At 47.1% G+C, this 27,823-nt stretch overlaps 3 protein-coding genes across 3 annotated transcripts; all 3 read left to right on the top strand.

The window, feature by feature from the left end:
* Nucleotides 1-305: 305 nt before the first annotated feature.
* LOC149345662 (uncharacterized) lies at nt 306-27,823 on the top strand. Its single transcript, XM_089586169.1, has 6 exons — nt 306-497; nt 4,319-4,431; nt 7,027-7,140; nt 9,904-10,034; nt 19,096-19,247; nt 27,309-27,823. The coding sequence occupies exons 1-6, from the start codon at nt 479-481 to the stop codon at nt 27,371-27,373; spliced, it is 594 nt and encodes a 197-aa protein (XP_089442295.1). The 5' UTR covers nt 306-478; the 3' UTR covers nt 27,374-27,823.
* On the top strand, nt 10,045-12,262 carry LOC149345664 (uncharacterized). Its single transcript, XM_089585986.1, has one exon. The coding sequence runs from the start codon at nt 11,630-11,632 to the stop codon at nt 12,260-12,262; it is 633 nt and encodes a 210-aa protein (XP_089442112.1). The 5' UTR covers nt 10,045-11,629.
* Nucleotides 13,555-16,290, top strand: LOC149345663 (uncharacterized). The gene has a single exon (XM_089586168.1). The coding sequence runs from the start codon at nt 13,560-13,562 to the stop codon at nt 15,165-15,167; it is 1,608 nt and encodes a 535-aa protein (XP_089442294.1). The 5' UTR covers nt 13,555-13,559; the 3' UTR covers nt 15,168-16,290.

Below are 27,823 nucleotides of genomic sequence, written 5' to 3'. Positions count from 1 at the left end.
AAGAAACATTTAGCCTGCGGACTACTTTTTCCTCATGGAGGGATTCTGTGCGCGGAGGCCGAATGTGGGAGGAGCGTCACTGTAGACTTCAGATACCCGCGCATCGCACCTAATTTACCTCAGTCTCAGGAAAGCTTAAATTATAAGATTTTTTTTCTTGCGTTACGAAATTAAAGTATCCAATTTATTGAATAATTTCACCGCACTTACTGCATAATACGCTCACTCTTAGAGTGATCACTAAACTTTTGGCATTTAGCGCCCTCTACAATGCGTTGCGATTTTTCCCTCTTCGCATTTTTCCTACCGTCTTTCTGGGAAATCGTCCGCCGCCATCAGCTCCATCCGATCATCCCAGAGAGAGCATTCTTCGCATTCGTTTTTGGACTTTTCCCTGCTTTCCCGCGATCTCACCGACTGCGCAGCATCCTCGTCGTCGTCTCGTCTGGTGCGCCGTGAGCCTCGTGTGACTGTCAGCATGCCCCCCAGAGGCCGAGGTGAGCCCAGCGCGTTTGAGCGCCTAGGGCTACGTCTCTAGCGTGTAGATGCTAGCCGTCTTCTTTGCGGGCTTTTTATCCGGGCATAACCTGAGCGGCAAATTAGTTTACTGGCCTGTTGCAGGGAAAACATACTTCCACCATGAGTGCGCCGTCTGGTCTACCGGACGCCGCCGATCGAGGCGTACCGAGCTCGATAAAAAGCATGGTCACTCTGGCATATGTCGGCGCCTCTTGGCGCGCCAACAATAGAGGCACCATCAAACCGCTCGCGTTGTAGCTGTTAAAGTGTCGCCAGTGTTTTTGGCCGCCTCTGCCTCTTTGCGAAAGACAACCTGGCCGCTGTGATTTTTTTAGCGGGGTGACGTGGAGAGCGTCTCGGCTCCCGAGCACACTCGGCCTGTGCTCTTGTTTCAATGGGTTAAAATCGGTGCTGGTCGGCTCGGTGTTCCGATGTGCGGCTTTCGGTCACGAATCAGGTGGCAGCGTTACACTAAAGGTTGTGGCATACGCGGCTAAACTCTGTCCATACCTGGTTTGTGGGGAATCGTAAGTGCACCGGCAATATGGCCTGCAAGAATCCCAACGCGTTTTTCGTCGCCTTGCATCAGCCCGCCGAAGCGCGGCATTGGCGTCTGAAGGCGTGCTCTGTGCAGCCTCGGCTAGCAGAGCTGCATCGCAGCTTTATATCACCCAGAGATGAGGGGAATTCCCTACGGCGGGTGTTTGTCGCAAAGCGGCGACGTGCGCCCTTGTTGTGAATTTTATTTTTATTTTTTTTTTACAAATACAGCTGTCAGTCTGAGATCAGACATAGCAGGAGTGAGTACACAAGAGCATCATAAGAACAAACGCACAACATGGTTACGCAACTCGTTCAAAACCACTTTAATAGACAGTGCGCGAAATGATCTGTCCAAGTTTAATTTTCTACATAGGTGGGAAAAAAACGAGAATTTGTAACAGTTGAAAGAGGGCCTCAAGGCAATCATGTATTGTGGGTTACATTGTCATGTTGTATTTGCATGCCAAAAAAAAAAGAACTCGTTCATAATGTAATGTTTTAGGAGTAGGGATAGGTTTATTCAGCATAATCCTTATGGCTTGTGACTGGGCAGCTTTGGCAGAGGAGGGTATTGAACGGGTATAGATAAATCCAGCTAGTAATCTGCTGGGGAGTTCTTTTGATGGAGAGAGTGCTCGAACTAGGCACTATGTGTTTATCTCTGGCACTATGTGATAAATGCATAGTGGCCACCTTGGAATGCACGTTCTTTGTGAACTTGGAGCACAAGTCAAACCAGTGGAGGCTTTTTTTTCTCCCTGTGTTAGTAAGCGAACAGTGAATGGGTAGTGGTGCTTTAGTAAGATGAGCTGAATCCGTGCAGGCCTTGAGCTTCTCATTAGCCCCTGCTTAGGTGATGAAATGAATTCCTGCATGCCAGATGACTGCTACAAAGGCAAGCTTTCTGCTGGCTTTACCTTCTCGACGGAGTTTTCTTTCAATGCGTCACCATTAGAAGGTGTATGTCCGTATGTGCACAGGGTTGCCCACAACGTAAAAAGGTGGCAGATAGACATGGCGTTCCTGTCGTCTTTTTAGCTCCACGAAAGCTTGCACAGATCTGCGCACGCATAGCGAACGATGGAAAGAGGAATGGATGCAGTAAAAAACACGGGAAACACTTTGTGAAGTGCTGAGATTTCATATATCTTGAACGGTTCTGTTGATTGCACATGAGGTTTCTTTGTGCGCATGCCTAGGTTTCTGTATATTTGCTCGCTTTGCAGAGATTAAAGTCAGATAAAGTGCGTGCTTGTCCTACGTCGGTCTTCAGCTGTGTATGTTTTTTCGGCACTACTGTTTTCCTTTCTCAAGTGCATTAGAAGAGTGTGTGCCAGCGGTAGTGGCGGCTGCCGATACATGTTTCCGTGTTGCTGTAACACGTGCTGACCTCGGATATCAAGATCTATGGGCCCAGTTTTCTCTTGCCGAGCAACCTCTCAGAACCGGTTATTAATTAACGGCCACCTGCACGGTGGTCAGTTACGCGTGACATGGTGCGAACCTTATCACATCATCGCAACCTGCCCACATGACAGGTGGCAGTTGAATGAGTGGTTGTGGTAGGTTGCTCGGCGAGAGCAACCTGGGTTCACAAGCCCGATTGGCGGCAGTGCCTGAAAAAGAGCTACCTGCCGGAGCACTGGAGCACCACTTAACCGCTGCACCACTGCGCTAGGCGGGGTATGAGGACTTGCCACGGTCTGTGAATGTAAAGCAGATAATGAACAATTCTGCATATATGGGCATTCGCACTATCACGTCATACCCTTAACCCTTTCAGGCGCCATTTCTTGTTTTGACTGAAATCAATTATTTTTTCACCTATGTAGTATACTCAGGCCCCAAGAAAGGGAGTTGCTTAGTTTTCGAGTGTGCAAGACCAGCAGGTCAGTTTTTACAACGATGTGCAGAATTCCATACACAGTGCCAGATTTGTTAGAAATAGTACCATCGAAATGTTCTCATGTGTCAGGTAAGCACCCTAAAAATCGTGGAATCATTCTGTGTTTCAAAGATGCACATTACACTGGAAACTAAGGAAAAACAATCAATGTTTTCACTTTCGACAAAATCTGTCCTCACAAAAATGGAGGACAAAGTGCTACCTAGCTCACTCTTATGCGAAATATTACTTGCTGCGTTCGTGACATCGTACAAAAAGCAACTTATTTGCGACAAGAAGGGGGCTCAATTCGACTGGAACAACTAAATCTCTGCTAGGTGCACCTAGTCTCTCAAAAAAGGCTGTGAGTTTGCTGCGTACACAATTGTGTACAAAGCGCCTGAAAGGGTTAACCGCCACCTGCCACGGCGGTCAGTTTAACATAATCCAGTGAGCAGGTTGTGATGACGTCAAGAGGTCACATGGCTTATGTGGCCAACCTGAATTGCTTCTCCAGGGATTTTTCGCTCAACACTCACTCCGGAATTTCTGAAGAATGAGAGCTTTAACTCTATATCATATTCAAATATGCTTGATTGCATAGAAGTGGGATGTTGGCAGAGTAGGGCCTCTTGTGCCTTGCATTTTGAACTGCTATGCATTGTGTGTACCTCTGCCGCATTCAGGTTTATCCCGGGCTGCTCGCTTGGGAGTATGCGGGTGTTCGTTGACACGGGGGGGGGGGGGGGGGGGGGGGGGGGGTTCTGTGCTATGGCGGAAGCTGTGGATTACAAAGTATGAAATACCTTATTCCTGACGCTTTAAACGAGAATGTGGTGTTAGCTGAAGCTATCAATTATCCTTCTATTAATACACTGAAAAGGTTTTTGCACGAAATTTTCATTGTGTAGTTGTAGTTTGGCTCACAGTTATTGTGAATTCCATAATGTGTACTTTCTTTTTTTCCAGTGACTTTTCTGTAACGACGGCTTTTGAGTGGAATGGACTATATTTGATTTATGTTCGTCATACTTATTTGTTTTGCATTATTGATTATAAGTGTCTCTTCTAATGGATTCTGCATTTTTCTGGTGGATTCTGCACAGGGTTTTGCTGAAGCAGATTTTATTTTGTTTAAATACTTGCACGATTGTTGTGCACAAGTTCAAACATCGTGTTGAATTGTTTTAGTTCTAAGTGCTTTGCATGTGTTTCTTCCTTAGTTTATTTTCGGGGTGCATCGCTACCAACTTTGTTACGGGGTCAGGGGACCCAGCCAGGTACCGGTTTTGTACCTTTTGTTCCCGGCCCTTAGTTTTTTGTGCTGAGAACTAAAATGTTAATAAACTCAAATGGATGTCACTGTTTCAGGCCGAGGCGGCAGTCGTGGGGGCGGAGGCCACAAGGGCCAGCGACGCCACTTCACCAACCTCGAGGAGCTCGAGAGGGAGAAGGAGAAGGAGGAGAGGAACCGCCAGTGGAGGGTCAGTACAGCACTGCCCATCTCTTCACATCATCATCGTCATCAGCCTGACTGCACCCACTGCAGGGCCTCTCCCATGTCTCTCCAATCAACCCTGTCCTTCGCCAGTTGCGGCCACCGCATCCCCGCAAACTTGTTAATCTCATCCGCCCACCAACTTTTCTGCCGCCCCCTGCTACGCTTGCCTTCTCCTGGAATCCACTCCGTTACCCTTAAAAGGACCAGCGGTTATCTTGCCTTCACATTGCATGCCCTGCCCAAGCCCACTTCTTCCTCTTGATTTCGACTAGGATGTCATTAACCCGCGTTTGTTCCCTCACCCACTCGGCCCGCTTCCGATCTCTTAACGTTACACCTAACATTTTTCTTTCCATAGCTCACTGTGTTGTCCTGTGCCGAGCTCTACCCTGCAAACAACTTGTGAGACGAAGTATAGTTTGTTTGTTTCTCTGTCTGTTTACAGGTACTGCTCGCCTGTGTGGGTGCTAGGCTTTGGCATTGATTTGGAGATGTGGCAATTCACTTCTGAAAATGAATGCACACAGAATTGAGATCGACAGTAGAACAGTGCACTTATCTGGTACTGGTTTACGTCTCTCTAAAGGAGGACACTAAAGGAGAAGAGCCCCCAACGCCATTGATGTATTGTAGGCGAAGCAAATTAGCCCCTAAATGAAGGATTGTGTACAATAGACAATATGAGAACGTGGAAAAGTGCGTGTTATTCAGTTCTCTCAAGAAAGCAGGACTCCCTCACAACTCCCTTCAGGACATTGTTTTCCCGCTTGGGAACCAATTGTTGTTTTCATTGTTTTCCAACTTGGGAACCATCATCCGTTGCTTCACAGCGATTTTTCACTTACCCTCGGCAGTGTTTCCACGCCGTGGCCATCCTTTCAAGATCGAACGCATCACATGCCACACTTCAAGCTTTGCCAAATCATTCATGCCCAAAACCATTATTGATTGGAACCGGCTGCCTTCCACAATCGCAACTGAGATGAATGCGACATCATTTCATGAACTTTTAAAAAATCAAAGCAATGTGTAGTTCTCTTCAAGTTCTGTTCTGCTCACTGTAATGTGTTTGAGTTTTGTTTTCTTGTTGTCTTTATTACATTGTTTTATCTGTTTTTCTTTGTTTTTTTTTTTCATTTTGTTTATTTTGCGATTTGTTGTTCCACCACATTTGGATACTTGCTGACTACCAGCTATTGCTCTATTCTTGTTTTTTTCCCTCTGTTACTCATGTTACATGTTCCTTTTATATATTCATGTTTGAATTTTTACCACCTCCTGTGTAATACCCTCGCGAAGAGGGCCTTTAGGGGTATCTTGAGATATAAACAAAGTATAGAAAGGAGGCCTCACATCTTCTTTTAAAGTCCTTACTGGACACGGACCTAGTCCCCACATGGTGACAACAGGAGTGACTGTTATTTGTGCTTGTGAGTTAGGTGACGGATTATGTGTATTAGTGATTGTAGGTGTCGCTACGGTGGAGTAATTGCCGGCAGAAACCTCGAGGCTAACCCCACCTGTAGCTTACAGCATCTCAACTAGAGTCTAATCTGCAAAGTAGGTCATGTGTTTGCTAATCCTGCAGTGCCAAGCACACCAGGCTCATAACAGGCCAGTTGGAGGGAAAGTTCTGTTTGCTGGGTAGTTCTGTCATACACATTGTCAGTGCTTGTGGAATAGTTTCGTTGATGGCTGTGGCCAGTTTTGTGATCCTTTCTGCTCCCCAATTTTTGCTTCTGATTGCAAGGCAATGTACGGACAAGTTGTATTTCTTTTTTTGCTTGCATAGTATTGTGCTACTAGGCGTAACGTTAACAGATCGGAAGTGGGCGGAGTGGGTGAGGGAACAAACGCGGGTTACTGACATCCTAGTCGAAATCGAGGGGAAGAAGTGGGCTTGGGCAGGGCATGTAATGCGAAGGCAAGATAACCGCTGGTCCTTAAGGGTAACGGAGTGGATTCCAGGAGAAGGCAAACGTAGCAGGGGACGGCAGAAAGTTAGGTGGGCGGATGAGATTAAGAATTCGGCGGGGATACGGTGGCCGCAACTGGCGAAGGACAGGGTTAACTGGAGAGACATGGGGGAGGCCTTTGCCCTGCAGTGGGCGTAGTCAGGCTGCTGACGATGATGTGCTACTAGGTATTGCATTGGGGGGGGGGTGGCAATGCAACACCTTTGCCCCTCTCCTCTATAATGTATTATACCTTGAGGGTATTTCAAATGAATAACTAAAAAAATAAATAGCTGTAATCAGGACGAAGAAATGCAGGGACAAGGTAACCATTGGTTTCTTAGCATGAATGAGGGGATTCTGAGAGAAGGGAAGCAGGTGCATGGGTGAGATTAGGAAGTTTGTGGCGCTAAGGTGGCTGCAGCTACGCAGGATGTGGTTAGGGATTTGGGAGGTGTGGGAGAAAGGTTGTGTCTTATGTGTGCAGGAGCTGTGTGCTTGGCTCTGTGTTCTTCTACCCTTGCTTTGCACACTGGCTCCTCCCTTTGCAGCTTCAAGTTGCCTGATGCTGTGGGGAAGACATTAGTGCCCGCCTAATATGCGTGCGTGCCTCCCCTGTGCAGGCCCAGCGTGGTGAGGGTGGTGATGAGGAGAGTGGCTCGGAGAAGAGCGGCAGCGACAGCAGCTCCGAGGAGGAGAGCTCCGCCGAGGAGGCTGGCGACGAGAAAGAGGAGCAGGTGAAAGACCGCCGTCACCACTTGGGTGCTCCTCTTTGGGCACAGCAACGGGTGTGCAGGGCATTCGGAGAACCCGGGGGCACTCGGAAAACCCGGGGGCACTCATTCACTCGTCAGTTTTGCAGTGTGGCACGAACTTTGGCTCTTCTGAACCCACGAAAGCCATTCGCTGCCGGACTTCTGATTTAATGGGCTCTTAGTGGACTCTGTGCATTTATCGGAAGCCTTAAAAGTTTGCTTGCATGTTTCCTCTTTTCAGTCAGGCATTAATATACATGTATTAGTCCGTGATGTTCGCCTACGACCACTGAATGCATTATAATTGAAGTTCTTCTTGACGCTGCTTTGGTTTTCGTTTTGTCAACCGAATAATGGCTGTGAGGTGTAGCTGGTCTTTAGGTCATGTGAGGTACGAAAAAAAACGGCAATATAAATGCATGTACATCGTTTGTTATCATTCCAGCTCCTGAAGCAGGCTGGTTTAATGAATTGGCTACGTATTAGTTTATGTATTGCAGATTTTTTTTTCATGCCTTACCTGACCTGAAGGTCAGCTGCATATCAAAGCGATTGTTTTGTTGATAAAACCAAAACAACTTTAGAGAAGAAAATTAATTGTGAATTGGTTTGGCAGTCGGAGGCGAATACCATGCGGTGGTCGATGCATTGTAATGCCAAACATTTCATTTGAAAGAAGAAAACACATAAATAAAATTAGGTGTCAACAGTGATGTAACTTTATCACGTAGCACTGTTCCTTTTGAGTTCACATAAGGTATTGACTAGATCTGAAATACATGCATTTCAATGGTGGTGGCTTGGGGAATTGAGAAACTTGTTGTATCAAAGAATTCGCTGACTGGAGGTTCGTTACATCTAGATCTAACTGTAGAGTCGAACCGCAATGATGCGAATCTCACAGGGTCGCAAAAAAAATTCGCATCGTACTAAATTTGTATCATCCGAAAAGAACCAAATCTACTCGCAGAAGCATGGGAAGTGGTTTCACGCCGATTTTTTTCATGGGTGATAGAATTTATTTGCTGCTGTGCGGCCACTGCTCACTGCCAGTGCCTCCTGTGACATGGTACCGCACGACTGGCAATCACCACTTTGACTGTGATAGGCGATGTGCGGGCTACCTGCCTCCTGCTCACGATTGGACCGGCGGGTCATGTGCCGCTGATCATTGCTTGCGGTGCATTACCACGCTAGTGGCGACTGCAGCGTCGGTGATGTGCGGGAAGCATGTGCTCAGGGGTATTAAGGTGAAAGCCTTTAATGGCTCATACTGTCGCCCGTTAACAAAGCGTGTCACACGCGTTTAACTCGGGAACTGAAAAAGATAGAAGAAAAGCAGTGGTTGCTGCAGATAGAGGAGGAAAAAAACTAACCTAGAAGCGCTGTTTGGTGACTGTAGAGTAATTAGTTAATTAATTATAGCAAAAGTGTCGAAATTGCATTGAAATAGCGTGAACGTTGATATGGCCACGGGAACGGTGTGATGTGACATCCGCCAGAAGTCGCCACGGCATAGTGAAAATTGTCACAGAATGGTCGGAAAAACGTCCAATTTGTGTCAAATTAGATGGACAAATATCTAATTAAGCATAATTAACACTTAAGATCCCCGAAACGGTGTGACGTCACATCCACCGGAAGGCGTCACGGCGTAGTGTCCTCAGCTTTTGCCTCTTAACACTTTAGTTGCCAAAGTGTGCTCGTAAATTTCATCCTTAGTAGCACAGGAGAGTGCTTGGAACACCTAATTCTGTACATTGTGTGTAATGAAGTCCAGGCAGGGAATTTTGCAAATTTGTATCAAAGATGATCGTATCATGGAGATTCTACTGTGCTGCACCTTGGCTGTGCAGTGAGTCTCAATACCATGGCACACTATTCCTCTGCTTGCTAGGACAGTGGTCTCTTGTCAGGGGTGCTTCTTGTTACCTAAACGTAAACAGACTTTTTAGTGCAAGGGTCGTGGTGCCTGTGACCTCTGTAATAAAGTCGCACATTAAAATGTTGATTTCGTTTACTGCTGGGATTGTCTAGTAGAGGACCTATTGCACCATGGATTGTTGTCACGAACTGATCTTAAGCTGTACCCAAGTGTAGCATGGAGCAGCTCACATCTTTTTTTTTTCCTGCCGACATTTCCATGAACTGTTAGCGAGCGCATTCATTCAAACTGTGGCCGTCTTTTTAGAATGAACGGCAGCTTGCAGAGTCATGACACAGCACAGGCAGCCCTTGTCGATAAATTTGAAGGCTTATGGGGGCAGGGGTGTCGCAGTCGCGGCACGGTAGGATTTTGGGTACGCCCTCGGAAAAGCCTGCTGTGAGACTGGGCCGCCATTTGTGATGCATTTTCTGAAGGAGTTAGCGCAAAAAGGGACAAGGGACAAAAAGAAAGGACACATAAGACATTCACGAGCGCTCGTGAATGTCTTATGTGTTCTGTCCCTTGTCCGTTTTTGCGCTAACTTCTTCAGAAAATGCATCACCAAATAGCCTGGATGCTTGCTCTCCTGAACTGCCTTTTGTGAGCTCTGCCGCGATGCTCGTGCATGGCAGCGGCAGTGTGAAAGTGCGCACGTTGTAATCATTCATAGTCACAAAGAGCAATTCAGTCGATTTTTTACCAAGCTCAAACATTGGACGGAGCCGTCCGCACTGACCCCAATGCTTTGCCTGCGTGCTTCGTTCGTTGCCTGTGCTCGTTCTCTTATCGAGGGAGGGAGGTGGCCATTCCCTCTGCAGGCCAAGGCCAAGGGGGTGGAGCACCTGATTGAGGTGCAGAACCCGAACCGGGTGGAACGCAAGCCCAAGAAGGTGGCCGAGCTGCAGGAGAAGGACCTCGAGGAGGCACCCCAGCTCTCACGGCGTGAACGGTACGTCTTCGCCCACCCCAGAGTCAGCAGGACGCTCATTCATTCTTCCCCCCAAGCTGCGAAAGGTGCCGTTCGGTATCGGTTGGACAGGAAGTAGCACTTGGAAGTTTTTACTCTGGGGTTGAAAAGAGAAAGAGGGGGCTGTTGCGGGCTAGTTGGTTAAACATTGCTAAAATTGTATAATTTCACTGTGTGAATCGTTTTGTCAAGCTTGCTCTGTATAGGTAATTAATCCTTTTGCTTTGTTCCACCCATATTATTTTCATACATACTTATTTCTGTGCACATTGCACTTAGAATTGCAGATTGGCATTGTGTGAATTATTTTGTCAGATTTTGTGTGCATTATTAACATTTTTTTGTTCTGTTCTGCAATCTGCAAATGCATCTGTTGTTAATCTAGAATTTTGTCCTCACCAAATGCCATGAAAAGGGGGCTCGAACGTAATCAAGTCGACTTGCTTCACTTTTTGTTCGAGCCTCCTCCGTTGTTTGGAACGGAAATAAACTCAATTTGAATTTGAAAAGGGAACAGCCAAACACAAGACAGAGGAACGTACCACACAGGCGCTGACTTAGAGCTGAAGTTTATTCGAAGTGTGCACACGCATTAAATAGTCTCGAGGCAAGCTGTCAGCTGAGTCAACGCCAGGGGCTGTGTTGAGGGCCGGATAAAAGCAATAAAATCTTAAAAGCTATAAAATTTTATAAAATATCAAAAAAGCTGTAAACACATAATGTGTGTGCACCTTTCGAATAAACTTCAGTTTTAAGTCAGTGCCTGTGTTGTATGTTCCTGTGGGAAAATGACTAATTTACCTTATATATGCAAATATAACATAAGGGGAAATTAGAGACATTGGAAAAATTTCAAAAGAGATTATTATTATGATTATAACGGTACGATGTGTTTTATGCAGGGTGTCTACCAACCGGGAAAACCGTGAAAACCGGGAATTATCAGGGAATTTGGATAATCTGGAAAAACTCAGGGAAAACTCAGGGGATTTGTGCTTATATCAGGGAAAAATAGCTGCATTTCTACATAAAAAGAATTAAAGGCGCGATAATGCTGCCTCGTGTAAACGATGCGGACTGGCATTGCACAGATTGTCCACTGCGGCGTTACGCGTACTCTCCTCAGCGAGCGCCGGCCTCCAACGTTTTGCCGTCAAGTGGAGCATCCCAGCAAGGCGCCAAAAAGCTTCGCGGCGCCAGCGGCACTCCGAATTTTGAAGCGTACTTTCCGGTGCTTCTCCGGCGCTGTGGCCGACGACAGAGCGCACGCTTCTTACGGTTCGCACGTGCGCTTTTCGACGGCCAGCGGCCTCCCCTTGTTTTCCGGTGTTTCTGAGTGAACTCTTCCTCCCTGCGCGTCTCCCTGATGGAAGCGTCCATTTCTGCCACAGGGGGTGCACACACGCGATGCAGGCAGCGCAGCTTTGGGAGAGGGGGAATAGTTTCCCGCCTTATCGCGATCTGGCGACGCTGGCGAAGCAACGAAGTCTGTCCGTACTTAGCTGCGCCGTTTTGAACCGACTTAGTTTTAATGACTGCTGTGGTGCCGCAGGCAAGCTGTGTGCGACGTGTCAAGCATGACGGCCTTCAAGTGCACTTTCGTCCAGGACTGGACAAATGCGAAACATTGCGAGTTTGCAGCCTGGATTAGGCCCGTCGAAAGTAACCCAAACGCAGCGTACTGCGCGCTATGCAGAAAGCAGTTTTCGCTCAGCAACATGGGAAGACGAGCGGTGACAAGTCACGCTGAAAGTAAGAAGCACCGACTGGCCATTACAGGCGCCGGGACACCCTCTGTAGCCTCATTTTTGACACCGCCGGCCACCGTTGTGACCAGTGCCGAGCCAGTGCCGTCTGTTTCTGCGCATCCTTCAAGTGCTTCAACTACGGCGACGAACGTCCAGCCCGACCGTACAGCAAAGGATATCTTTCAGCGTGACTTAGAAGTCGTAAATGCTGAAGTGATGTGGTGCCTCAACGCTGTTATGACGCACTCATCACTCCGTTCTGCCGCGGCATCAGCTTCTCTGTTCCCTTTGATGTTCCCATCATCAGCTACAGCCAAGAAAATGCAGCTTGGCAAAGACAAGGTAGGATATACTATTGTCTATGGCCTCGCACCTTTCTTCAAGGAGAACCTCATGTCGGAAGTAAGCCAAGCCTCCCACGTAGTCGTGGCGTTTGACGAATCGTTAAACAAACTCTTGTAATAAAAACAGCGCAAGGACACAGGACGAGAACGGAGAGTAGACACACACGGCGCTGAACCAAGCTTTTCAACAGTCTTCATACCGGTTTCCAAACAAAACTTCGGTCCTAGGCGTAGGGTCTTCTCTTGGCGAGGATCCACGGTGATGTCCCCAAGCACCAAAAGTTTGCCTTCAGCTTGCTGCCGCTTGGCTGCTCTTGGAAACGAAGAGCGCACAGTGTTCCACAGGAATTCCGTGAGCTGTTCTGTAGTCTTGCACCACTCGCGGAAGAGGCGTTGATTCCGGCGTACATCCTCGCAGCAGCACCTTGTCCGAAGCATGTCCTTGAAAAACCTCGCCTGCCTCCAATATTCGCTCTGGATAATCTTGCACATTCTCCTGGTATGGCCCACAGATGGTCTCAACATTCCACACATGGCTTGCAGATCCGTAGGGCAGGTTCCATGACGGAGATGGTAGGAGGCTGAGCGGGCACGGCAAATGCACACGGCGATGAGCGGAGACAAAACAGCTGGTTGTGACAAATCCAGATGTCGACATGTAAAAGAGGCCCAGGAACTAGAAATGAACTGTAGTAAAATGGCAGTTTGGGCGAGTTGGTTAAGCATCTTGTAATAAAAACAGCGCAACTCGCCCAATCTGCCATTTTACTACAGTTCATTTCTAGTTCCTGGGCCTCTTTTACATGTCGACATCTGGATTTGTCACAACCAGCTGTTTTGTCTCCGCTCATCGCCGTGTGCATTTGCCGTGCCCGCTCAGCCTCCTACCATCTCCGTCATGGAACCTGCCCTACGGATCTGCAAGCCATGTGTGGAATGTTGAGACCATCTGTGGGCCATACCAGGAGAATGTGCAAGATTATCCAGAGCGAATATTGGAGGCAGGCGAGGTTTTTCAAGGACATGCTTCGGACAAGGTGCTGCTGCGAGGATGTACGCCGGAATCAACGCCTCTTCCGCGAGTGGTGCAAGACTACAGAACAGCTCACGGAATTCCTGTGGAACACTGTGCGCTCTTCGTTTCCAAGAGCAGCCAAGCGGCAGCAAGCTGAAGGCAAACTTTTGGTGCTTGGGGACATCACCGTGGATCCTCGCCAAGAGAAGACCCTACGCCTAGGACCGAAGTTTTGTTTGGAAACCGGTATGAAGACTGTTGAAAAGCTTGGTTCAGCGCCGTGTGTGTCTACTCTCCGTTCTCGTCCTGTGTCCTTGCGCTGTTTTTATTACAAGATGCTTAACCAACTCGCCCAAACTGCCATTTTACTACGTTAAACAAAGTTGCACAAAGAGAGCAAATGGACGTGCTGGTTCGCTTTTGGTCGGATGCAGAGCAGAGCGTCAAAACGCGCTACTTGACGTCAAGCTTTCTGGGGCGCACGCGGGCGGAAGAATTGGTGTCCGCTTTTAAAACTTCCACAGATGGACTCTCCCGATCAAAAATTCTTCAGATCTCAATGGATGGGCCAAATGTAAATGCAAAAGTTCTGCGTGAGATCAAACAAGAACTGTGTGAATCCAGCGACGGCCGTCGTATTCTCGAAGTTGGTAGCTGTGGCCTTCATGTTGTGAACGGCGCTTTCAAAACCGGACACGCGGCAACAGGTTGGCAACTCGTGGAATTTCTTCGGGCTTTGTACAACTTATTCAAATGTGTACCTGCCCGACGCGCTGAATACGCACGCATAACCGGGAGCAACATTTACCCTATGAAGTTTTGTGCTGTGCGGTGGCTTGAAAATGTTCGTGTAATTTCAAGAGCCCTTGAGATTCTACCGTACCTAAAAGTGTACGTCGAGTCGTGCCGAAACGGGGATAACCGACCGACCAGCTCCAGTTACTGCGTGGTCGAAGCAGCTATTCGCGATCCTCTGCTGTCTGCAAAGCTAACCTTTATGCTTGGCATCGCGGAGGAACTGCAGCCGTTCCTGGCTGAGTTCCAGACCGATTCGCCCATGCTTCCATTTCTTGGCGCAGCATTGGAGAACCTTCTACGATCACTAATGAGTAGAATAGTGAAGAAAGAAGTAATAATGGCAGCGGACAGTCCTTTGAAGTTGATCAAGGTGGACATGGACCTGACTGCGAACGTGCTTGCGACGCCCAAGGTTGACCTTGGGTTTGCTACGAAGAATGCGCTCCGAAAGGCCCTGAAACTTTCAGATTCGGCTATCTTGGGGTTCAGAAGGGACTGCGCCACTTTCGTGAAGAACTGTGCCAAAAAGATCGTGGAGAGGTCGCCGTTGAAGTACAAGCTGACGAGGGGATCGTCGTCTCTGGATCCCGCGTGCGCGCTGATTCCCGATCTCGGGGAACGGCGTCTAAGTGATGCACTTGAAGTTGTAACGGAGCACCAATGGATGACAGGAACAGAAGCTGACCGGGCGATGCGGTCCTACAAGCATGTATGCTCCCTAGCCTCGACGCAAGCCACATTGAAAAATTTCAATAGGAGCACGCATCGGCTGGATGCCCTTTGGGCAGGCATCTGTGGTTCGAACAAAGAACTCTTCACGTTTGTTAAAATGATTCTGTCTCTATCGCACGGAAATGCGTCTGTCGAGCGGGGATTTTCTATTAACAAGGAATGCCTTGTTGAAAATCAGAAGGAGCAATCTTTGGTCGCCAAGCGAATCGTGTATGACGCCGTAATGTCGGCTGAAGGAGGTGCCAACGTTCAGCTGACCAAGATGATGCTCCAAATGGTCCGTGGGGCGAACGCACGGTGGAAAGAGGAGCTGGAGAGGACGAGAGCAGAAAGGGCTGATGCACTGAGGAAGGAACGGGAAAGGAAGCGTGCCGCCGCTTCTGTGAAAGAGACTGAGCTGAAAAAACAGAAAGTGTTGGCTGATGCCGAGATGCAAGTGTCCCTCATCCAAACTAAAATAAACTCTCTAAGACAGTGAAACAACACTGAAGCGTTGTGCACGAACTTGAGGTTGACTTTTCAGTGTTACATTGAGGTTTGTCACTGTTTAACTTCTACAAACTTAGAATTTTGTAATCTGCAGTTCATCTGAATAGACTTGCTGAGAGAGAATCGCACCATTGCGGTTACTATCAGTAGATAAAAATATCTCACATTTGAAAGTATTTCTTTCCGCATGCATCTTCCTTTTATTTCATATTTGAAAATGTTTAATTCGATTCGCAGTTTGTTTCAGCATTTTTTCGAAGATATTCGATTTGTTTTGCACTTTGCTACTGTTTCCCTTATGCTTTTTTTTACAATGAAATACCGTATTTACTCGCATAATAGGCGCACCCCTAGTTTGGGCGCGAAAAATCAGATTTTTTTCTATTTCCGCGCATAAAAGGCGCACCCCGAACTTGGCACTGTGATCAATACTGTATTTACACGATTGCAAGCCGACACCTCGCCACCCCCCGCTCCCCAATCTTTATTTTAACAAAGTTTTTGCTGAACTGACTACTAGTCCTGCTGCGGACCCACAGCACGTACAACGACATCGCGTAGAACAGCCGCACACAGTTTTCAGGGATGCTCACTTTAAACGTCTGTTTGGAAAGCTTCATCTCCAGCCGGAAACGTTCCCGACTTAGGCCCGCGAAAACCTCGGCGCTTGGAGTCACGTACGAAAATTTAGGGACGCCGAAGTCGCAACTGCCGCACTTCTCGGCCACGTCGTATTTTCCGACCTGCCGTACGCTAGCCGTGTTCGAGAGCAAACTCCCAGCCGTGTAGCTGTTAAGGTGCTTGGCCGTCGAGCTAAAACAGCAACGCTCCGCGGCAAAGCCATAAACCACGATGAACTATCGCGCTACCGCAGATCCCGGCACTTGACAGCAACAAAAAAACAAAAAAAGGCGAGCTAGAGATGCTGATGGCGATATGGATAGCGAAAGCTCGCGGCGGAGGAAAACGTTGATGATGATGATCAGCTTCTAGATCAGCTCTACCTCGGGCGCCCTCCGTGGGTGGCGTCTGGAAGCTCCTGTGCGCGTGTGTGGCCTCCACGATCAAGCGCCCGGTGCGCGCGGCCGGAGCCGATCGGAGAGGCCTCGGCGCGTACATTCCGAAGGCTATTCCCGCGTGGGTCGTAGAAAGTTTCGGTGCGGCGCTTACACGGATCTTTTTTTTAAATATTTTCTTCGGGAAAACGGGGTGCGGCCCTTACACGAGTGCGTTTACGCGGTGTGTTCAATTTTGAGAGTCGAAAAATTTCCGGAAATTTTACCCCGCGTAATAGGCGCACCCCGAACTTTGAGCCGAATTTTCTGGAAAAAAAAGTGCGCCTATTATGCGAGTAAATACGGTAAAAGCTACTCCTTACTATTCAAATAAGACTAAATCGTTTTTTTTTTATTTTTTAACATGCTTACTGGAGAGTGATACCATCAGGCGGCTTTGTGTCAGGCTGTTTTTGCATAAAACAAAGTAATGTGTCACTCAGGGAATTTAACAAATGCACTCAGGGAAAACCTGGAAAACTCAGGGAATTTGAAAACGTCAACTTGGTAGACACCCTGTTTATGATTTTAACGATTATAACAAAATTGCAAACTGTTCAGGCCAACCATAGCTGGAGGACGATGTGCTGCAGGTGTGGTTTCTAGTGGGAGCAAGATTGGCGTTTGCAAATATGCCTGGACTTAGTTGAGAATTGCCAGCCCTAGCTGCTGAGCGCACATGAAAACTGCGTGAACGCTGAAACCTAGTGAGAGAGACCCTGCACAGTTTCTTTCCAAGCAGGACAGACAAGGTGGTTGTCTTTGTGGTCTTGCCTTTCTTGGCTGGAATGGGGGAAGTGACCCCATCAGTCTCTTGCACTGTTCTCGGATATTTTGAGAAAAAACAGCGCTTACAGACAAAGGACCAGAACGAGAAGGACACACAACTGCGCTGTCTACTAACTACTTTTATTTCGGAAGGCAGCCGATCTGCACCTTTTATACAGAACCACTGTTTTTTCACAAGATGTACCTCAACCAACTCGCCCAGCAACGCACCTAGCTCAAATATTTGGCAGTTAGGATCAATTCTGTTGAGTCGGGGGGACTATTCAGTTGTTATGGAGACCTAGGGTGGTATTCTCCTGGTGTCGCCTTTTGCGACATGTCGCATTCGCTCTTCGCTGATTGGCTCCAGCCGCGGTGACGGCGGCGTGACGACACGGATCCGCCTTCGTGCTACGTCATCGTGACGTCGCCCCAATTTACTACGCTTAGTCGAACAACGGAATGCGCTGAAGCGATTCGCACGGGCAACGGGCTACGAAATTGATACTAGAAGCCATGGATCCCACTCTCATTGCCTGGTTTTTGGGTTGCGAAGAAGAGTGGCGTGTCCGCGGACATCGCGACCAGTTTGCCTTGGCCGACGAATCTTGTCGGCGGCATTACCGGCTGTCGAAGAGCAGCACTGTGGCTACCGTCTGCTGAGCCGGACTGCCACTCGCCATGCGAATAGCGTTAGCGTACGAAGGCAATCAGCAGTTGCGGCTTTTGCGCCCTTAGCGTGAAAACATGGCGGCGTCCTTCCAAGCGAGAGCCGCCCGCTTCAGCCAATTCAGCAGTCCTTGCGATTCCAGTCGGCATGTTTACCGGCAACTACTGGTGTTGTTGCTTTTCGCTATGACTTACCTTGCTTCGACGATAAAGTTTAAGCTGCAATTCAGCCTAGTTTTTGAGATGCGCTCTCAATTCTGGAGCGCGCAAGCCTAATGGTACCTCCAGCTACACTGCTACCGTCTGCAACTGCCCGAAACGCAGCCGACACCTAGCACCACCGTTCGGAACGAAACAAAAATACATTTGGAGCCTTTTCGCGGTGTTTTATAGACTTAAATGAAGTAAAGCGAGTTTATATTAAATTTGCAAGTATTATTTGAACATTAGACGTCATGTGATGGCAAATATTCTTGCTATCAAAGATACGAAACTACTGCTGCTAGTGAATCAGCAGTGGTAAATTGTCGCTTCTCGGAGTGAATGAAAGCATCGCCGACGAAAGCGCCGGCGGCGTTTTGCGTTTCTTCGAGCAACTGTACGCACTTTTTTAGGCCCCGTCCTTATGCGACATGTCGCAAAAGGTGACACCGGCAGAATACCACCCCTAGTGTCAGACAAGCACCATACTCTGAGTGGAGATAACGGGGAAAAATTTTTCAATCATCAGTCCCAACTCAATACAGCTGCATTCAATTTGAGAAGACAGACCTTCGCAGCATGCAAGGCATGTGATCCATACATAAATTTGTAATAAGGGAGTAATTACTCATTGACATCCACCCGAGCGCAGCCATGCGGCTACAGAGGAAAGCTATACAGCTTTCTCAGAAACTTTGCAGTTAAAGAAAAATTCGTCCTGGTCCCGGGTTTGAACCCAGGATCACCGCTTCACCGGAGCAGTCGCTCTACCAACTGGGCTAACCGGGACGGCAAGCTTATGGTAGGGCGAGAGCGATTTGATCAATAACTCGAAGTGGGAACTGTGTTGGCCAAATGTTTTAGGGGAATCCCCCCAAGGTGTTGTAGGTTTGTAATAAGGGAGTATAATCACTCACTGGCATCCACCCGAGCGCAGCCGTACGGCTACAAAGGAAAGCTATGGCTGCGCTTGGGTGGACGTCTGTGAGGAATCACTCCGTTATTGCAAATCTACTCCACCTTGGGGGATTCCCCTAGAACACTTGACCAACATATATAAACTTGGAGGGTTCTTTTGTGTGTCTGGTGCTTCCTGCGGAACTTCGCGGATTTTTAATTCTGCTTCCACAGAAAGTGAGGGGCCTTGTGTGTGGCGTAAGTGATGGTGGCAGTTCAAAAGGCATGATGGCACTGCAATAAGAGGAGCGCTGTCTGTGCACACAGGGAGGAGCTGGAGAAGCAGCGTGCCCGGCAGCACTACCAGAAGATGCACGCGGCGGGCAAGACAGAGGAGGCCCGGGCGGACCTGGCCCGCCTCGCACTCATCCGCAAGCAGCGCGAGGAGCAGGCACGCAAGAAGGAGGAGGAGCTCAGAGGTGGGGCACTGCTCTGCACTGCATCGGTGCACTGTAGTGATGTACGCTGTCAAGGCCCAGAGGCAGTGCAGGGACGCGGCCACAACTCTGTCAGTCTGTCCGTTACATCTGAAGTGAAAGTCATAACAGGTCATCACTAGTCACAAGTCATGACTGACTGGTCATTAACCAGCATCATCAACTAATTTGTCATGAATGTTTAGTCATGGCAAATACTCAGTCATGACTAGTTAGTCATTAACCAATCATGGCCAGTTAGTCTTTAAGGGTGGAAGAGGGTCTTAGAAATAAATTTTCACTAATGAAGTCACAACTATGAAATCTAAAGGGAACAGGTATTTTTTGCATGCCGATTCCAAATACGTACCATATTTACCCAATCCCAACACGCCCCCGATTCCAACGCGCACCCAATTTACGGCACCAAAAAAAAAAAAATTCAAGCCCCGATTCTAACACTCGTCCGATTTCGGTGATGAAAAAAAAAAAACTACAAGCCCTGCTTGTAACGTACATGTGATTTCCGCGGATGAAAATAATTTGTAACCATTTTTATATTTTGAGGTGAGAACAGGCTGTTTATTCACTTCAACTTCATTCACTGTCACACTCGGACAGCTCCTTCCCACTCTCCGACCACAACATCTCGTCTTGAGTGCTGTCCATGGCATTAGAAATTCCGCATTTCTTGAAAGCACCTCGGGGGTGACGGGCATGTGGTCCACACGAAGCTGCCCCGTGAAGTCAGCCTGCTCATCTTCAAGGTCGGGAAACCTCCCCGCTTGCGGACCGTGGCGGCCTTTGCTGGACATTTTGCACTCATAGATTGACTTTTCAGCATATGTAAAGCAAGTCCTTGTGCACTTATATAATATGTTTTTTAACTTTTTGTCGAGAGCTTTCAATAAATTTTACTGCAGGAAATTGGCTTGTCTTGGCATCAAACTATGGAGTAAGGGCAAAATTATTACCCTCCCTATCGCAGAAGTTGAGTTACAGGGTTTTTGAATTTGCCACTTCAAAGATGGGAAGAAACTGATTATTTCAAATTCTTATAACTCACCTTGTATAGCAGGCAGGATAATTTTCACCCTTATTGCATAGCCTGATGTTAAGAGAAACCCATGGCACGCAGTCTAACAAGTTCTCTGCAGCATAACTTCTTCCATCTTCTCAGCAAACGTTACACAACATATTGCATAAGTGCACAAGGACTTGCTGTACATGAAATTAAAATCCGTATGTGGAATCAGCACACAAAAATGCATGTTCCCCGAAGATAGATTTCATGGTTGTGGCTTCATGAGCAAAAACTTATTTCTAAGACCCTCTTCCCCCCTTTACTCGTGCTGCACTGGCAATGGAACTGCACCAACGACCGCAACATAATTCGGCATGATGAAACACAGCAGAAGCTGCCGAACACATTGGTGGGAAAACGTCGATGGAGTCCAGATTCCCGATTTGCTGGTATGCCATCACCATTCTGCACGCACTAAACGCAGGCTGCCAAAATAATTGCATGGGACAAAGCACTAGACATTTATGATGAAAAATTGTGTCCAGACGAAAGAAAAAAAAAAAACGCCGTCACGTGTAGCATGTAGTGAATGTTGAACCAGTCTTCTACCACATTTTGTCTTCTTGCCTGCAGGCATTTCACAAAATGTAGGAGGGAAAAAAGTTCGGTAGATAAAAGTTCTCCAGGTATAATGCTGAAATTTTGTGCACTAAGTTTGTACGTAGTTCTAACATGTGCAAACAGTTTCACCGGAATCCACCAAAAAATAAGAAAGTTGTCTTTTAAAGCCCCCTTGGAACAGATGCTGAGGACATGTGTGGACCTATTGGTCCTACTGTACGCGCCTATTTCTCTAGGTGAAAATGATTCTCTGGCTCTATCTGGATACATTAAGGGGGGGATACTGGTCTTGAAAAAAAAATTTTGACAATCTAGTCATACTTAAGAAATTTTCAGAGCACATGTATTTTTGTGCACTGATTCTAGATATGCCATTTAATTTCGTGTAAAACAATTCCTTGAGCATTTATACACTCTTTATGCAAGTATTTTGCAAAGAGCTCTGAAGAAAATTTGCTGCAGGAAACTCGCTGAAATGTGTGCCATTGGGTTCTCTTGACACCAAGGAATGCAATAAGGGTAAAATTGTCATCCTGGCTGTCATAGAACTTGAGTTATAGGGTACTGAAGGTGCCTTTTTCAGAAACAGGAATACACACTTTTCTTCTCATTCCTGAAGTGACTGCCTCAAAACCCTATAGGTTAAGTTCTATGTAGGGGTGTGCGAATTAGTGTTTTTTTTATTCGAAGTGAATAGCAATTTTCTTCGAATAATTTCGAAGCGAATAGTTGGAATAGTACTTCTGGCACTAAAAAGAGGCCGAGTGACAGTAGGCATTTCCAAAATCATTTATTTTCCCAACACACGATGCCATTACACACTGCACTGAGGCTTTATTTAAAACCACACTTCAAAATTTTAACACCTAGACTGAAGAACAATTTTTACTGTCAATTTTTACTGGAAGAACAATTTTTACATTCTCAGACTAGCATATTCCCTCGAGCAAGAATGGAAACGGCTGTACAAAACTCTAGCGCCGCAAGCGAAACGTCATTCGCACCGCTCGCGCCTCCTGGCACAATTGTCCCCGGTAGTACCTCCGTGCAGCACTCAGCATCGCGCTTCCATCAAGAATGCTCTCAGCCTCCAATGTATCGAGTGCCCGAGTTGCGGCGACGGAGTTCGGCACACCACCGAAGATGGCTCAGTGCCCTGATTACGGCGGCGTTCCGTTCCCATCAACGCGCAAGCAGTCAGAATAGCAAGAAAAGACGCCAGTCGTAGATGCCGAGCATTAACGGCAGTAATCCTCCACGGGTGCCCAATAAGCTTAGCGTTATCACACGCTAAAGGCGCCGTTCCCATTGACGTAAGTATACACTTCGGCGACATCGAGTCCCCGCGCTGCCGCTGAATTTTTCGCGCCTCCGCCGGTAATATGATGGCTTGCTTGAAAGCTGCCGAGAACGGTCGCTCATGTTCCGTACAACGTTTTTAGATCCCTTTCAGTTTGAAAGCTGCGATGCGCGGATTGTCGCCTTTCCGTTTCCTTCCGTGCGGTGGCGCTCGCCACGCTGTTTGCCCGACCAGCGTGGCCCTTCGCGTCTACGCCATGGTCGCCGCCGCCTGATTTGGAGCAGCCAGCAGATATCAGCATGGAAGATATCAGCTGTCCTGTGCCAGTTGTTGGCAGTGACGCTTATCTTACAGTATACAAAAGCTTCAAGCAAGGGTGCTTAAAGCATCTACCAAAAAGATGCTAGAGTTTACCAACATTGTAAACAATGCAATCCCGATTTCTTTGAAGGAAGGTCCCGTTTTTGAAAGGGACGTTTTTTGGGAGCTGCTAGACGAGCTTGAATTGCAAAACCTTGTTCGGCTTGGATGTGCAGAGCATATGGCCACTTTTACATGCCAAGTGCTGCATTTTGTCATAGTGGCACGCATCCACTTCTAGGCGAGAGACGTGAACCGTCGGCTAGAGAACAGAGAAATATTGTCATTGCAAATAAAAAAGCTTGCCTTCAAGTAGCCATTCCCTCCGTGCTTCCGACTTAGTGTGTCTGCATTTAATGCTTGTCTGTATTCAATGAAATTAACATTCTAAAAATGAAAGTGCAGTATGCTGCTCCTGTCTGTGCTGTCATTGCAAATAAAAAGCTCTTCTATAGTTATTCCCTCCCTGCATCCAGCTAAGCGTGTCTGCATTTATACTTGTGTTCTCTGAAATTGGAATTCTAAAGAACGTGCAAAATGCTGCTCGCATGTGCGGTGCTTCGTTGATAATATAGCGCGGAATTTCGTGACTGATCTAGAAGCGGAACATCGCTAGTTTTATCCTTTCATTAATGATTCGTGCATTCTCCCGAAGAAATATTGATAGCTCTACTCCAACATACGCATATCATCAGCGCTAAACGTCGCAAACGTGATGCGATAAAGCGCAATGCAAACGATTGGTTTTTTTGCGAACTGGCATCAGCCTGCTCTTTAGCTCACCCTTACAAGCCAGGTGAAACATTTCTTTAACCATGAGGCTGAAGTTTCAACGTGACAGCTCCAAAAGTACAGCAAATTTGAGTTCGACGTGTTCGCTCCCAATGTTATCGCGGATGAGAACAGGCTGTCACAGCAACTGCCAAGCGCGAGCGCTCCGGCGCCTCCGGGCCGACAGCGACAGCAGCGCCGCGTGGTGAGTGGAAGCGGACGGGGGCCGCTTTCTCGGGCGCGGCGCGGGGGAGCTTGCAAACTGAAAGGGATCTAAAAACGTTGGTTCCGTAGGCATGATTCGTCACCTGACTGGGTGAAGCGATAGCGCAGTAGGGCTGCGTGTTTATCTTCGCATCTGTCCTATCTGGTAATCTTTTCCGCAACTCTAACGGGGGGGGGGGGGGGGCGCGGCTTGGGTGCTTATCTGATCTTCCAGCCAGCGTCGCGGACGCAGTTGTTGGGTTGGGTTTTTCGTTTTTCTTTCTTTCCTCTTATCTTTGAATTCTCCTCTATCTGCACGTGGCAGCGGTGGTGGCTCGGCTCGAGCCAGTCGGCAGGCCCATGCACTTTCCTTTACATCCTTCGCTCAGTCGAAACAACAGTAAACTGAGGTTTCTTGTTTTGAAGCTTAGACGACTGATGGCTGTGCTCTTCCTTCTTTGCGTCTGCCTCGACACGCTGGCAGCGACGCGGCTTATGGCAGCCTTAGTGCGGAGGCTCGGAGACGGCCAGAACGCAGGATCTTCCGCAAGAGCGCGTCGCCCTCACCTTTATTTCGTTTGTAGCTGGGTTCGCACCCCGACCTGGTTGTGATTCGTGTATTGACTGACCCCCGAGTGTTGAAAGCGCAATAAAAAAAAAGCCATCTATGTGGCAATACTCGGAACTGAAACCACATAAAGCAAGCGGGCAAGCATCCCAGAAACACTATTCGCGCGAGACGAATACTTCGAAATTTCGAATACCGAGAATTCGGTTCGAAGTGAATATCGAATACCGTGCTATTCGATCGAATATTCGAAATTATCGAATATTCGCACACCCCTAGTTCTATGATAGGCAGGATGACAATTTCACCCTTATTGCATTCCTTGGTGTCAAGAGAACCCAATGGCATGCATTTCAGCGAGTTTCCCGCAGCAAATTTTCATCAATACTCTTTGCAAAATACTTGCATAAAAATTTGCACAAGTGCTCAAGGAATTGTTTTACACAAAATTAAGTGACATAACTAGAATCAGCGCACACAAATGCGTGTGCCCTGATAATTTCGTAACTATGACTAGATTAATAAAATTTTCTTTTCAAGACCACGCTTCCCCCTTAATCCTTGCCCTGCAGCAGAAGATGCATTGCCTGCCCTCTACTACGGCGTCTCCCACAGCCTGTGCACAGCTTTGGGACATTACACCCCGCAGTTTACAATTTTGCAATATGGAAGCACATTACCCAACATCATCTCCTGTGACTGAGAATTTGTGATACCATCCGTCTGATGAACGGGGAAGATACACTACGGGGAATGGTCTTTGCAGCTTCAAGATGCGGAGAAAGATGCATACGTACAGTAAAACCTCATTAATTAGGAAACCGGGATAATTAAGTGCTGCCAGCATGGTTCTTACCAACCCTTACACACGTATTTGGTGTGCCATAGCCTGCTTAGTCCTTGCACGTTGGCTTTGCTGCACTGCCCGGCCCACAGTGAGCCTACATGGCATCGTAATAATTTGAAGGCAGAACTGCTGCTTGAGAGGTGGCATGTTGTCCACTTTTTTTTTTCATGTCCTGTGGGGCTTAAAATATGCCGTTTTTAGGCTCTCATAGACAAAAATTGTGTACAATGAAAGCAAGCGCTGCAAAACAGTGCATACTGACCGCAGCTTTGCCCATTCCACTGCACTCCATCAGACACGGGCCCCATGCCCGTGCGAGGCGCATTTCCTGTCATGCTGATTGAAGAGGTGACGAGCATTGTAGGCCGTTCATTTTCTTTGTTGCTGGCATACCCACAGCCACTGGTCAATGCAGTGGAGTGCCATATGATGCTGAACATTTTTTTGCAAACCACAGCGGCTCTCAGGGGCCATCAGCTGATTACTTTTGTGCGAGGTCTGTATTCCACCACAGCTTTTCTTGGCAACGGAGCAGCCACAGAGCTGGAATGCCTTCTCACCTGCACGGCAGAGTATAGCACCCCGTTGCAGGCTACAGTCCCCTCTTGCCGTATTTATGGGGGACACTGGTCTTTGAGACCAAAGAATGACCAAAAAATCTGTTTTCAAAAAGTGACATTTGTGGGATCTGCAGGTATTATTTCCCAACTGTACCAATTGTTTCCTTCAAGAAGTCAGCATTTTGACCACAATATTGAATTCAGATCATCGTGTGAGCTGAATGTATGCAGGAGCAGACAATTTTAAGCAATGAAAATTTTTGACATCTGGCTGTCTTAATATGCCGATATCTCAACAACTGGTACAGATAAAGATGTCATATTGTTTGCCAAGGGAAGCTGAAGGCACAGTGTGTGCAGTAATCGAAGCAGATTTGTTCAATCACAGTTCAAAAACTTATAACTTCTCAAAGTTTATCGATGCATTACATTCACGCCTTGAACATTGATATTCCAGCTGCTGTAATATTACTAATGAGGTAAAATGTAAAAATGGTTTCGATTATTGCACTCGTTACTCATCATACTATGTAGTCATGGGTTAAAAATGATTTTTTGTTCAGCACTTTTTTTTTGCACAGAGATACTAATGAATGATTAATTAAAATTAACTCTCTTGGGAACAGACTAATTTACGAGGAAGGTCATTTCATTGCTGAAATCAGTATAAATAAACTGAGCAAGGTGGTGCAGTTTCATTAGGATTGGACTAAAAATAAGGAAAACAGATCGAAGACCAGTGTCCCCCCCCCCCTTAACCGCCATCAGCTACAGTGCTCTCCTCTGTTGGTGTTTCATGGGGTCAACACCTGTGTGCTACTTTTGTTTTGTTTTTTGTTTTTATGGGCTGTCCATGCATTTTTATGAATACAACAAAATCCTTTAACCGAAGCTGACCTAAGGGTTTCATATCTCACGTTTTTAAAGAAACTGTCAGCCTGGATTCAAATAAATACGGCAACTCTTTCGCTACCCTACCATAGGCTATCTGTCATATAGTATGACCGACATTTTAGAGCTCCCTCCAAAAATTCAAGTTAGCACTCCTGCACAAAGCTGCACCATCTGGTCCGCTTCTGTACCACCCTCTCTTTGGTTTTATTTTCGTTTCTGTTTTTTTTTTCTAATGTGAGGAAATAACAAAAGCTACGCAGTATCAGGCAAGCCTCTCAATAGCGAGTATCAACAGCATCCAGGTAAAATCTAGCTAAGCACTTTGAAGATTACCTTTACAAGCTGCCCCACGCTAGGACAGTTCAGGCAGTCAAGATTCCTTAGCAGTATAATTGTGTTCCAAAATTTACTGCATGATGGGCAGGACGTGTCTAGAAATGGAGCACAGCTGCTCCGAACTGCTTCAAAATGCCCATAGGGCTGCTCCAAAGTGCTCCAAGATGCTTTTTTGGGTGCTCCAAAAATTGTTGCAAATCGCAGTTTGGCTGTAGTGTATATCGCCCACTACTTTTATCCTTTCTTACTATCGCTCCCATCTTTCTTTCCCTTTCCCTGTCTTCTTCTGTCCTTTTATTCTTGCTAGCTGCAGCTCAGATGCCAGATGCCATGGCTAGCAACATCTGTTCCTTCCATTTTTATTTTTATTAACGATAAATAGGCACTGACAGCAACAACATAGCACCACTGCTTGGCGCTTATAGTAAAGCAGAAGTGGTGTTATACCAGTTAATTGTTTTAGTGCATTGAAAAGTTTTGATTTGGAGGATTTGATGGGTGGTGTTAGACCCTGAGCATTGCACCTTGCTCTCAAAGAATGGGAAGCTGATAGTGCGGTTTTTGTTTTTTCTCTTGCAGCAAAAGAAGCAGAGCGGAAAGCCAAGGCAGAAAGCATCAGCAAAGCACTAGGGAAGAAGACGTGACCACAACCAGGGCTGTTACTCTCAAGACTCGCCTTTTTTTCTTTTTACATTGTTTTTTCGTTACTGCAGCACACTCTTCTTCTTCTTAATGCCATTTTTTTTGTTTCCTTTTCATCCTGTGCTGTTTCTTGTTTCTATTTTTGGACGTGCCCTGTTTCTGTTGTGAAGTTTGCTTACAAGCAGTCCGAGGAAAAAACTGCAGGAAGTTTTGTTCGCAGAGAGTGCGCGCTGCTGAAAAAGTAGGCGTAATATAAAGGTATGGCACACTCATGTTCAGGTGTACATGTGTGAGCCTGGATTTGATCTGTACGCAAGGGGCAGTGACCCTTGGTAGCCCTGCATTCAGGCACAGACTGGGGAATTCACCAAGAAGAGAAATCACTGACCCAGTGAGTTTTGTAAGCCTGCTGACAATAAATGGCTGATTCGACTGTTTCCCCCAAAGGGTGA

Source organism: Amblyomma mixtum, chromosome 4, assembly GCF_055824585.1.
Source record: "Amblyomma mixtum isolate Tamu chromosome 4, ASM5582458v1, whole genome shotgun sequence".
NCBI classification, from domain to species: Eukaryota; Metazoa; Arthropoda; class Arachnida; order Ixodida; family Ixodidae; genus Amblyomma; species Amblyomma mixtum.
Note: the sequence above shows the minus strand (reverse complement) of the source record. Positions and strands in the feature narration are given on the sequence as shown.

Excerpts from the sequence above, each read along its gene's own strand:
- LOC149345662 (XM_089586169.1), top strand. Across the intron at positions 4,432-7,026 it reads AGAGGAACCGCCAGTGGAGG|GCCCAGCGTGGTGAGGGTGG; the intron begins GTCAGTACAGCA and ends TCCCCTGTGCAG. Across the intron at positions 7,141-9,903 it reads GCGACGAGAAAGAGGAGCAG|GCCAAGGCCAAGGGGGTGGA; the intron begins GTGAAAGACCGC and ends TTCCCTCTGCAG.
- LOC149345663 (XM_089586168.1), top strand. The coding sequence starts at position 13,560 with ATGGACGTGCTGGTTCGCTTTTGGTCGGATGCAGAGCAGAGCGTCAAA.
- LOC149345664 (XM_089585986.1), top strand. The coding sequence starts at position 11,630 with ATGACGGCCTTCAAGTGCACTTTCGTCCAGGACTGGACAAATGCGAAA.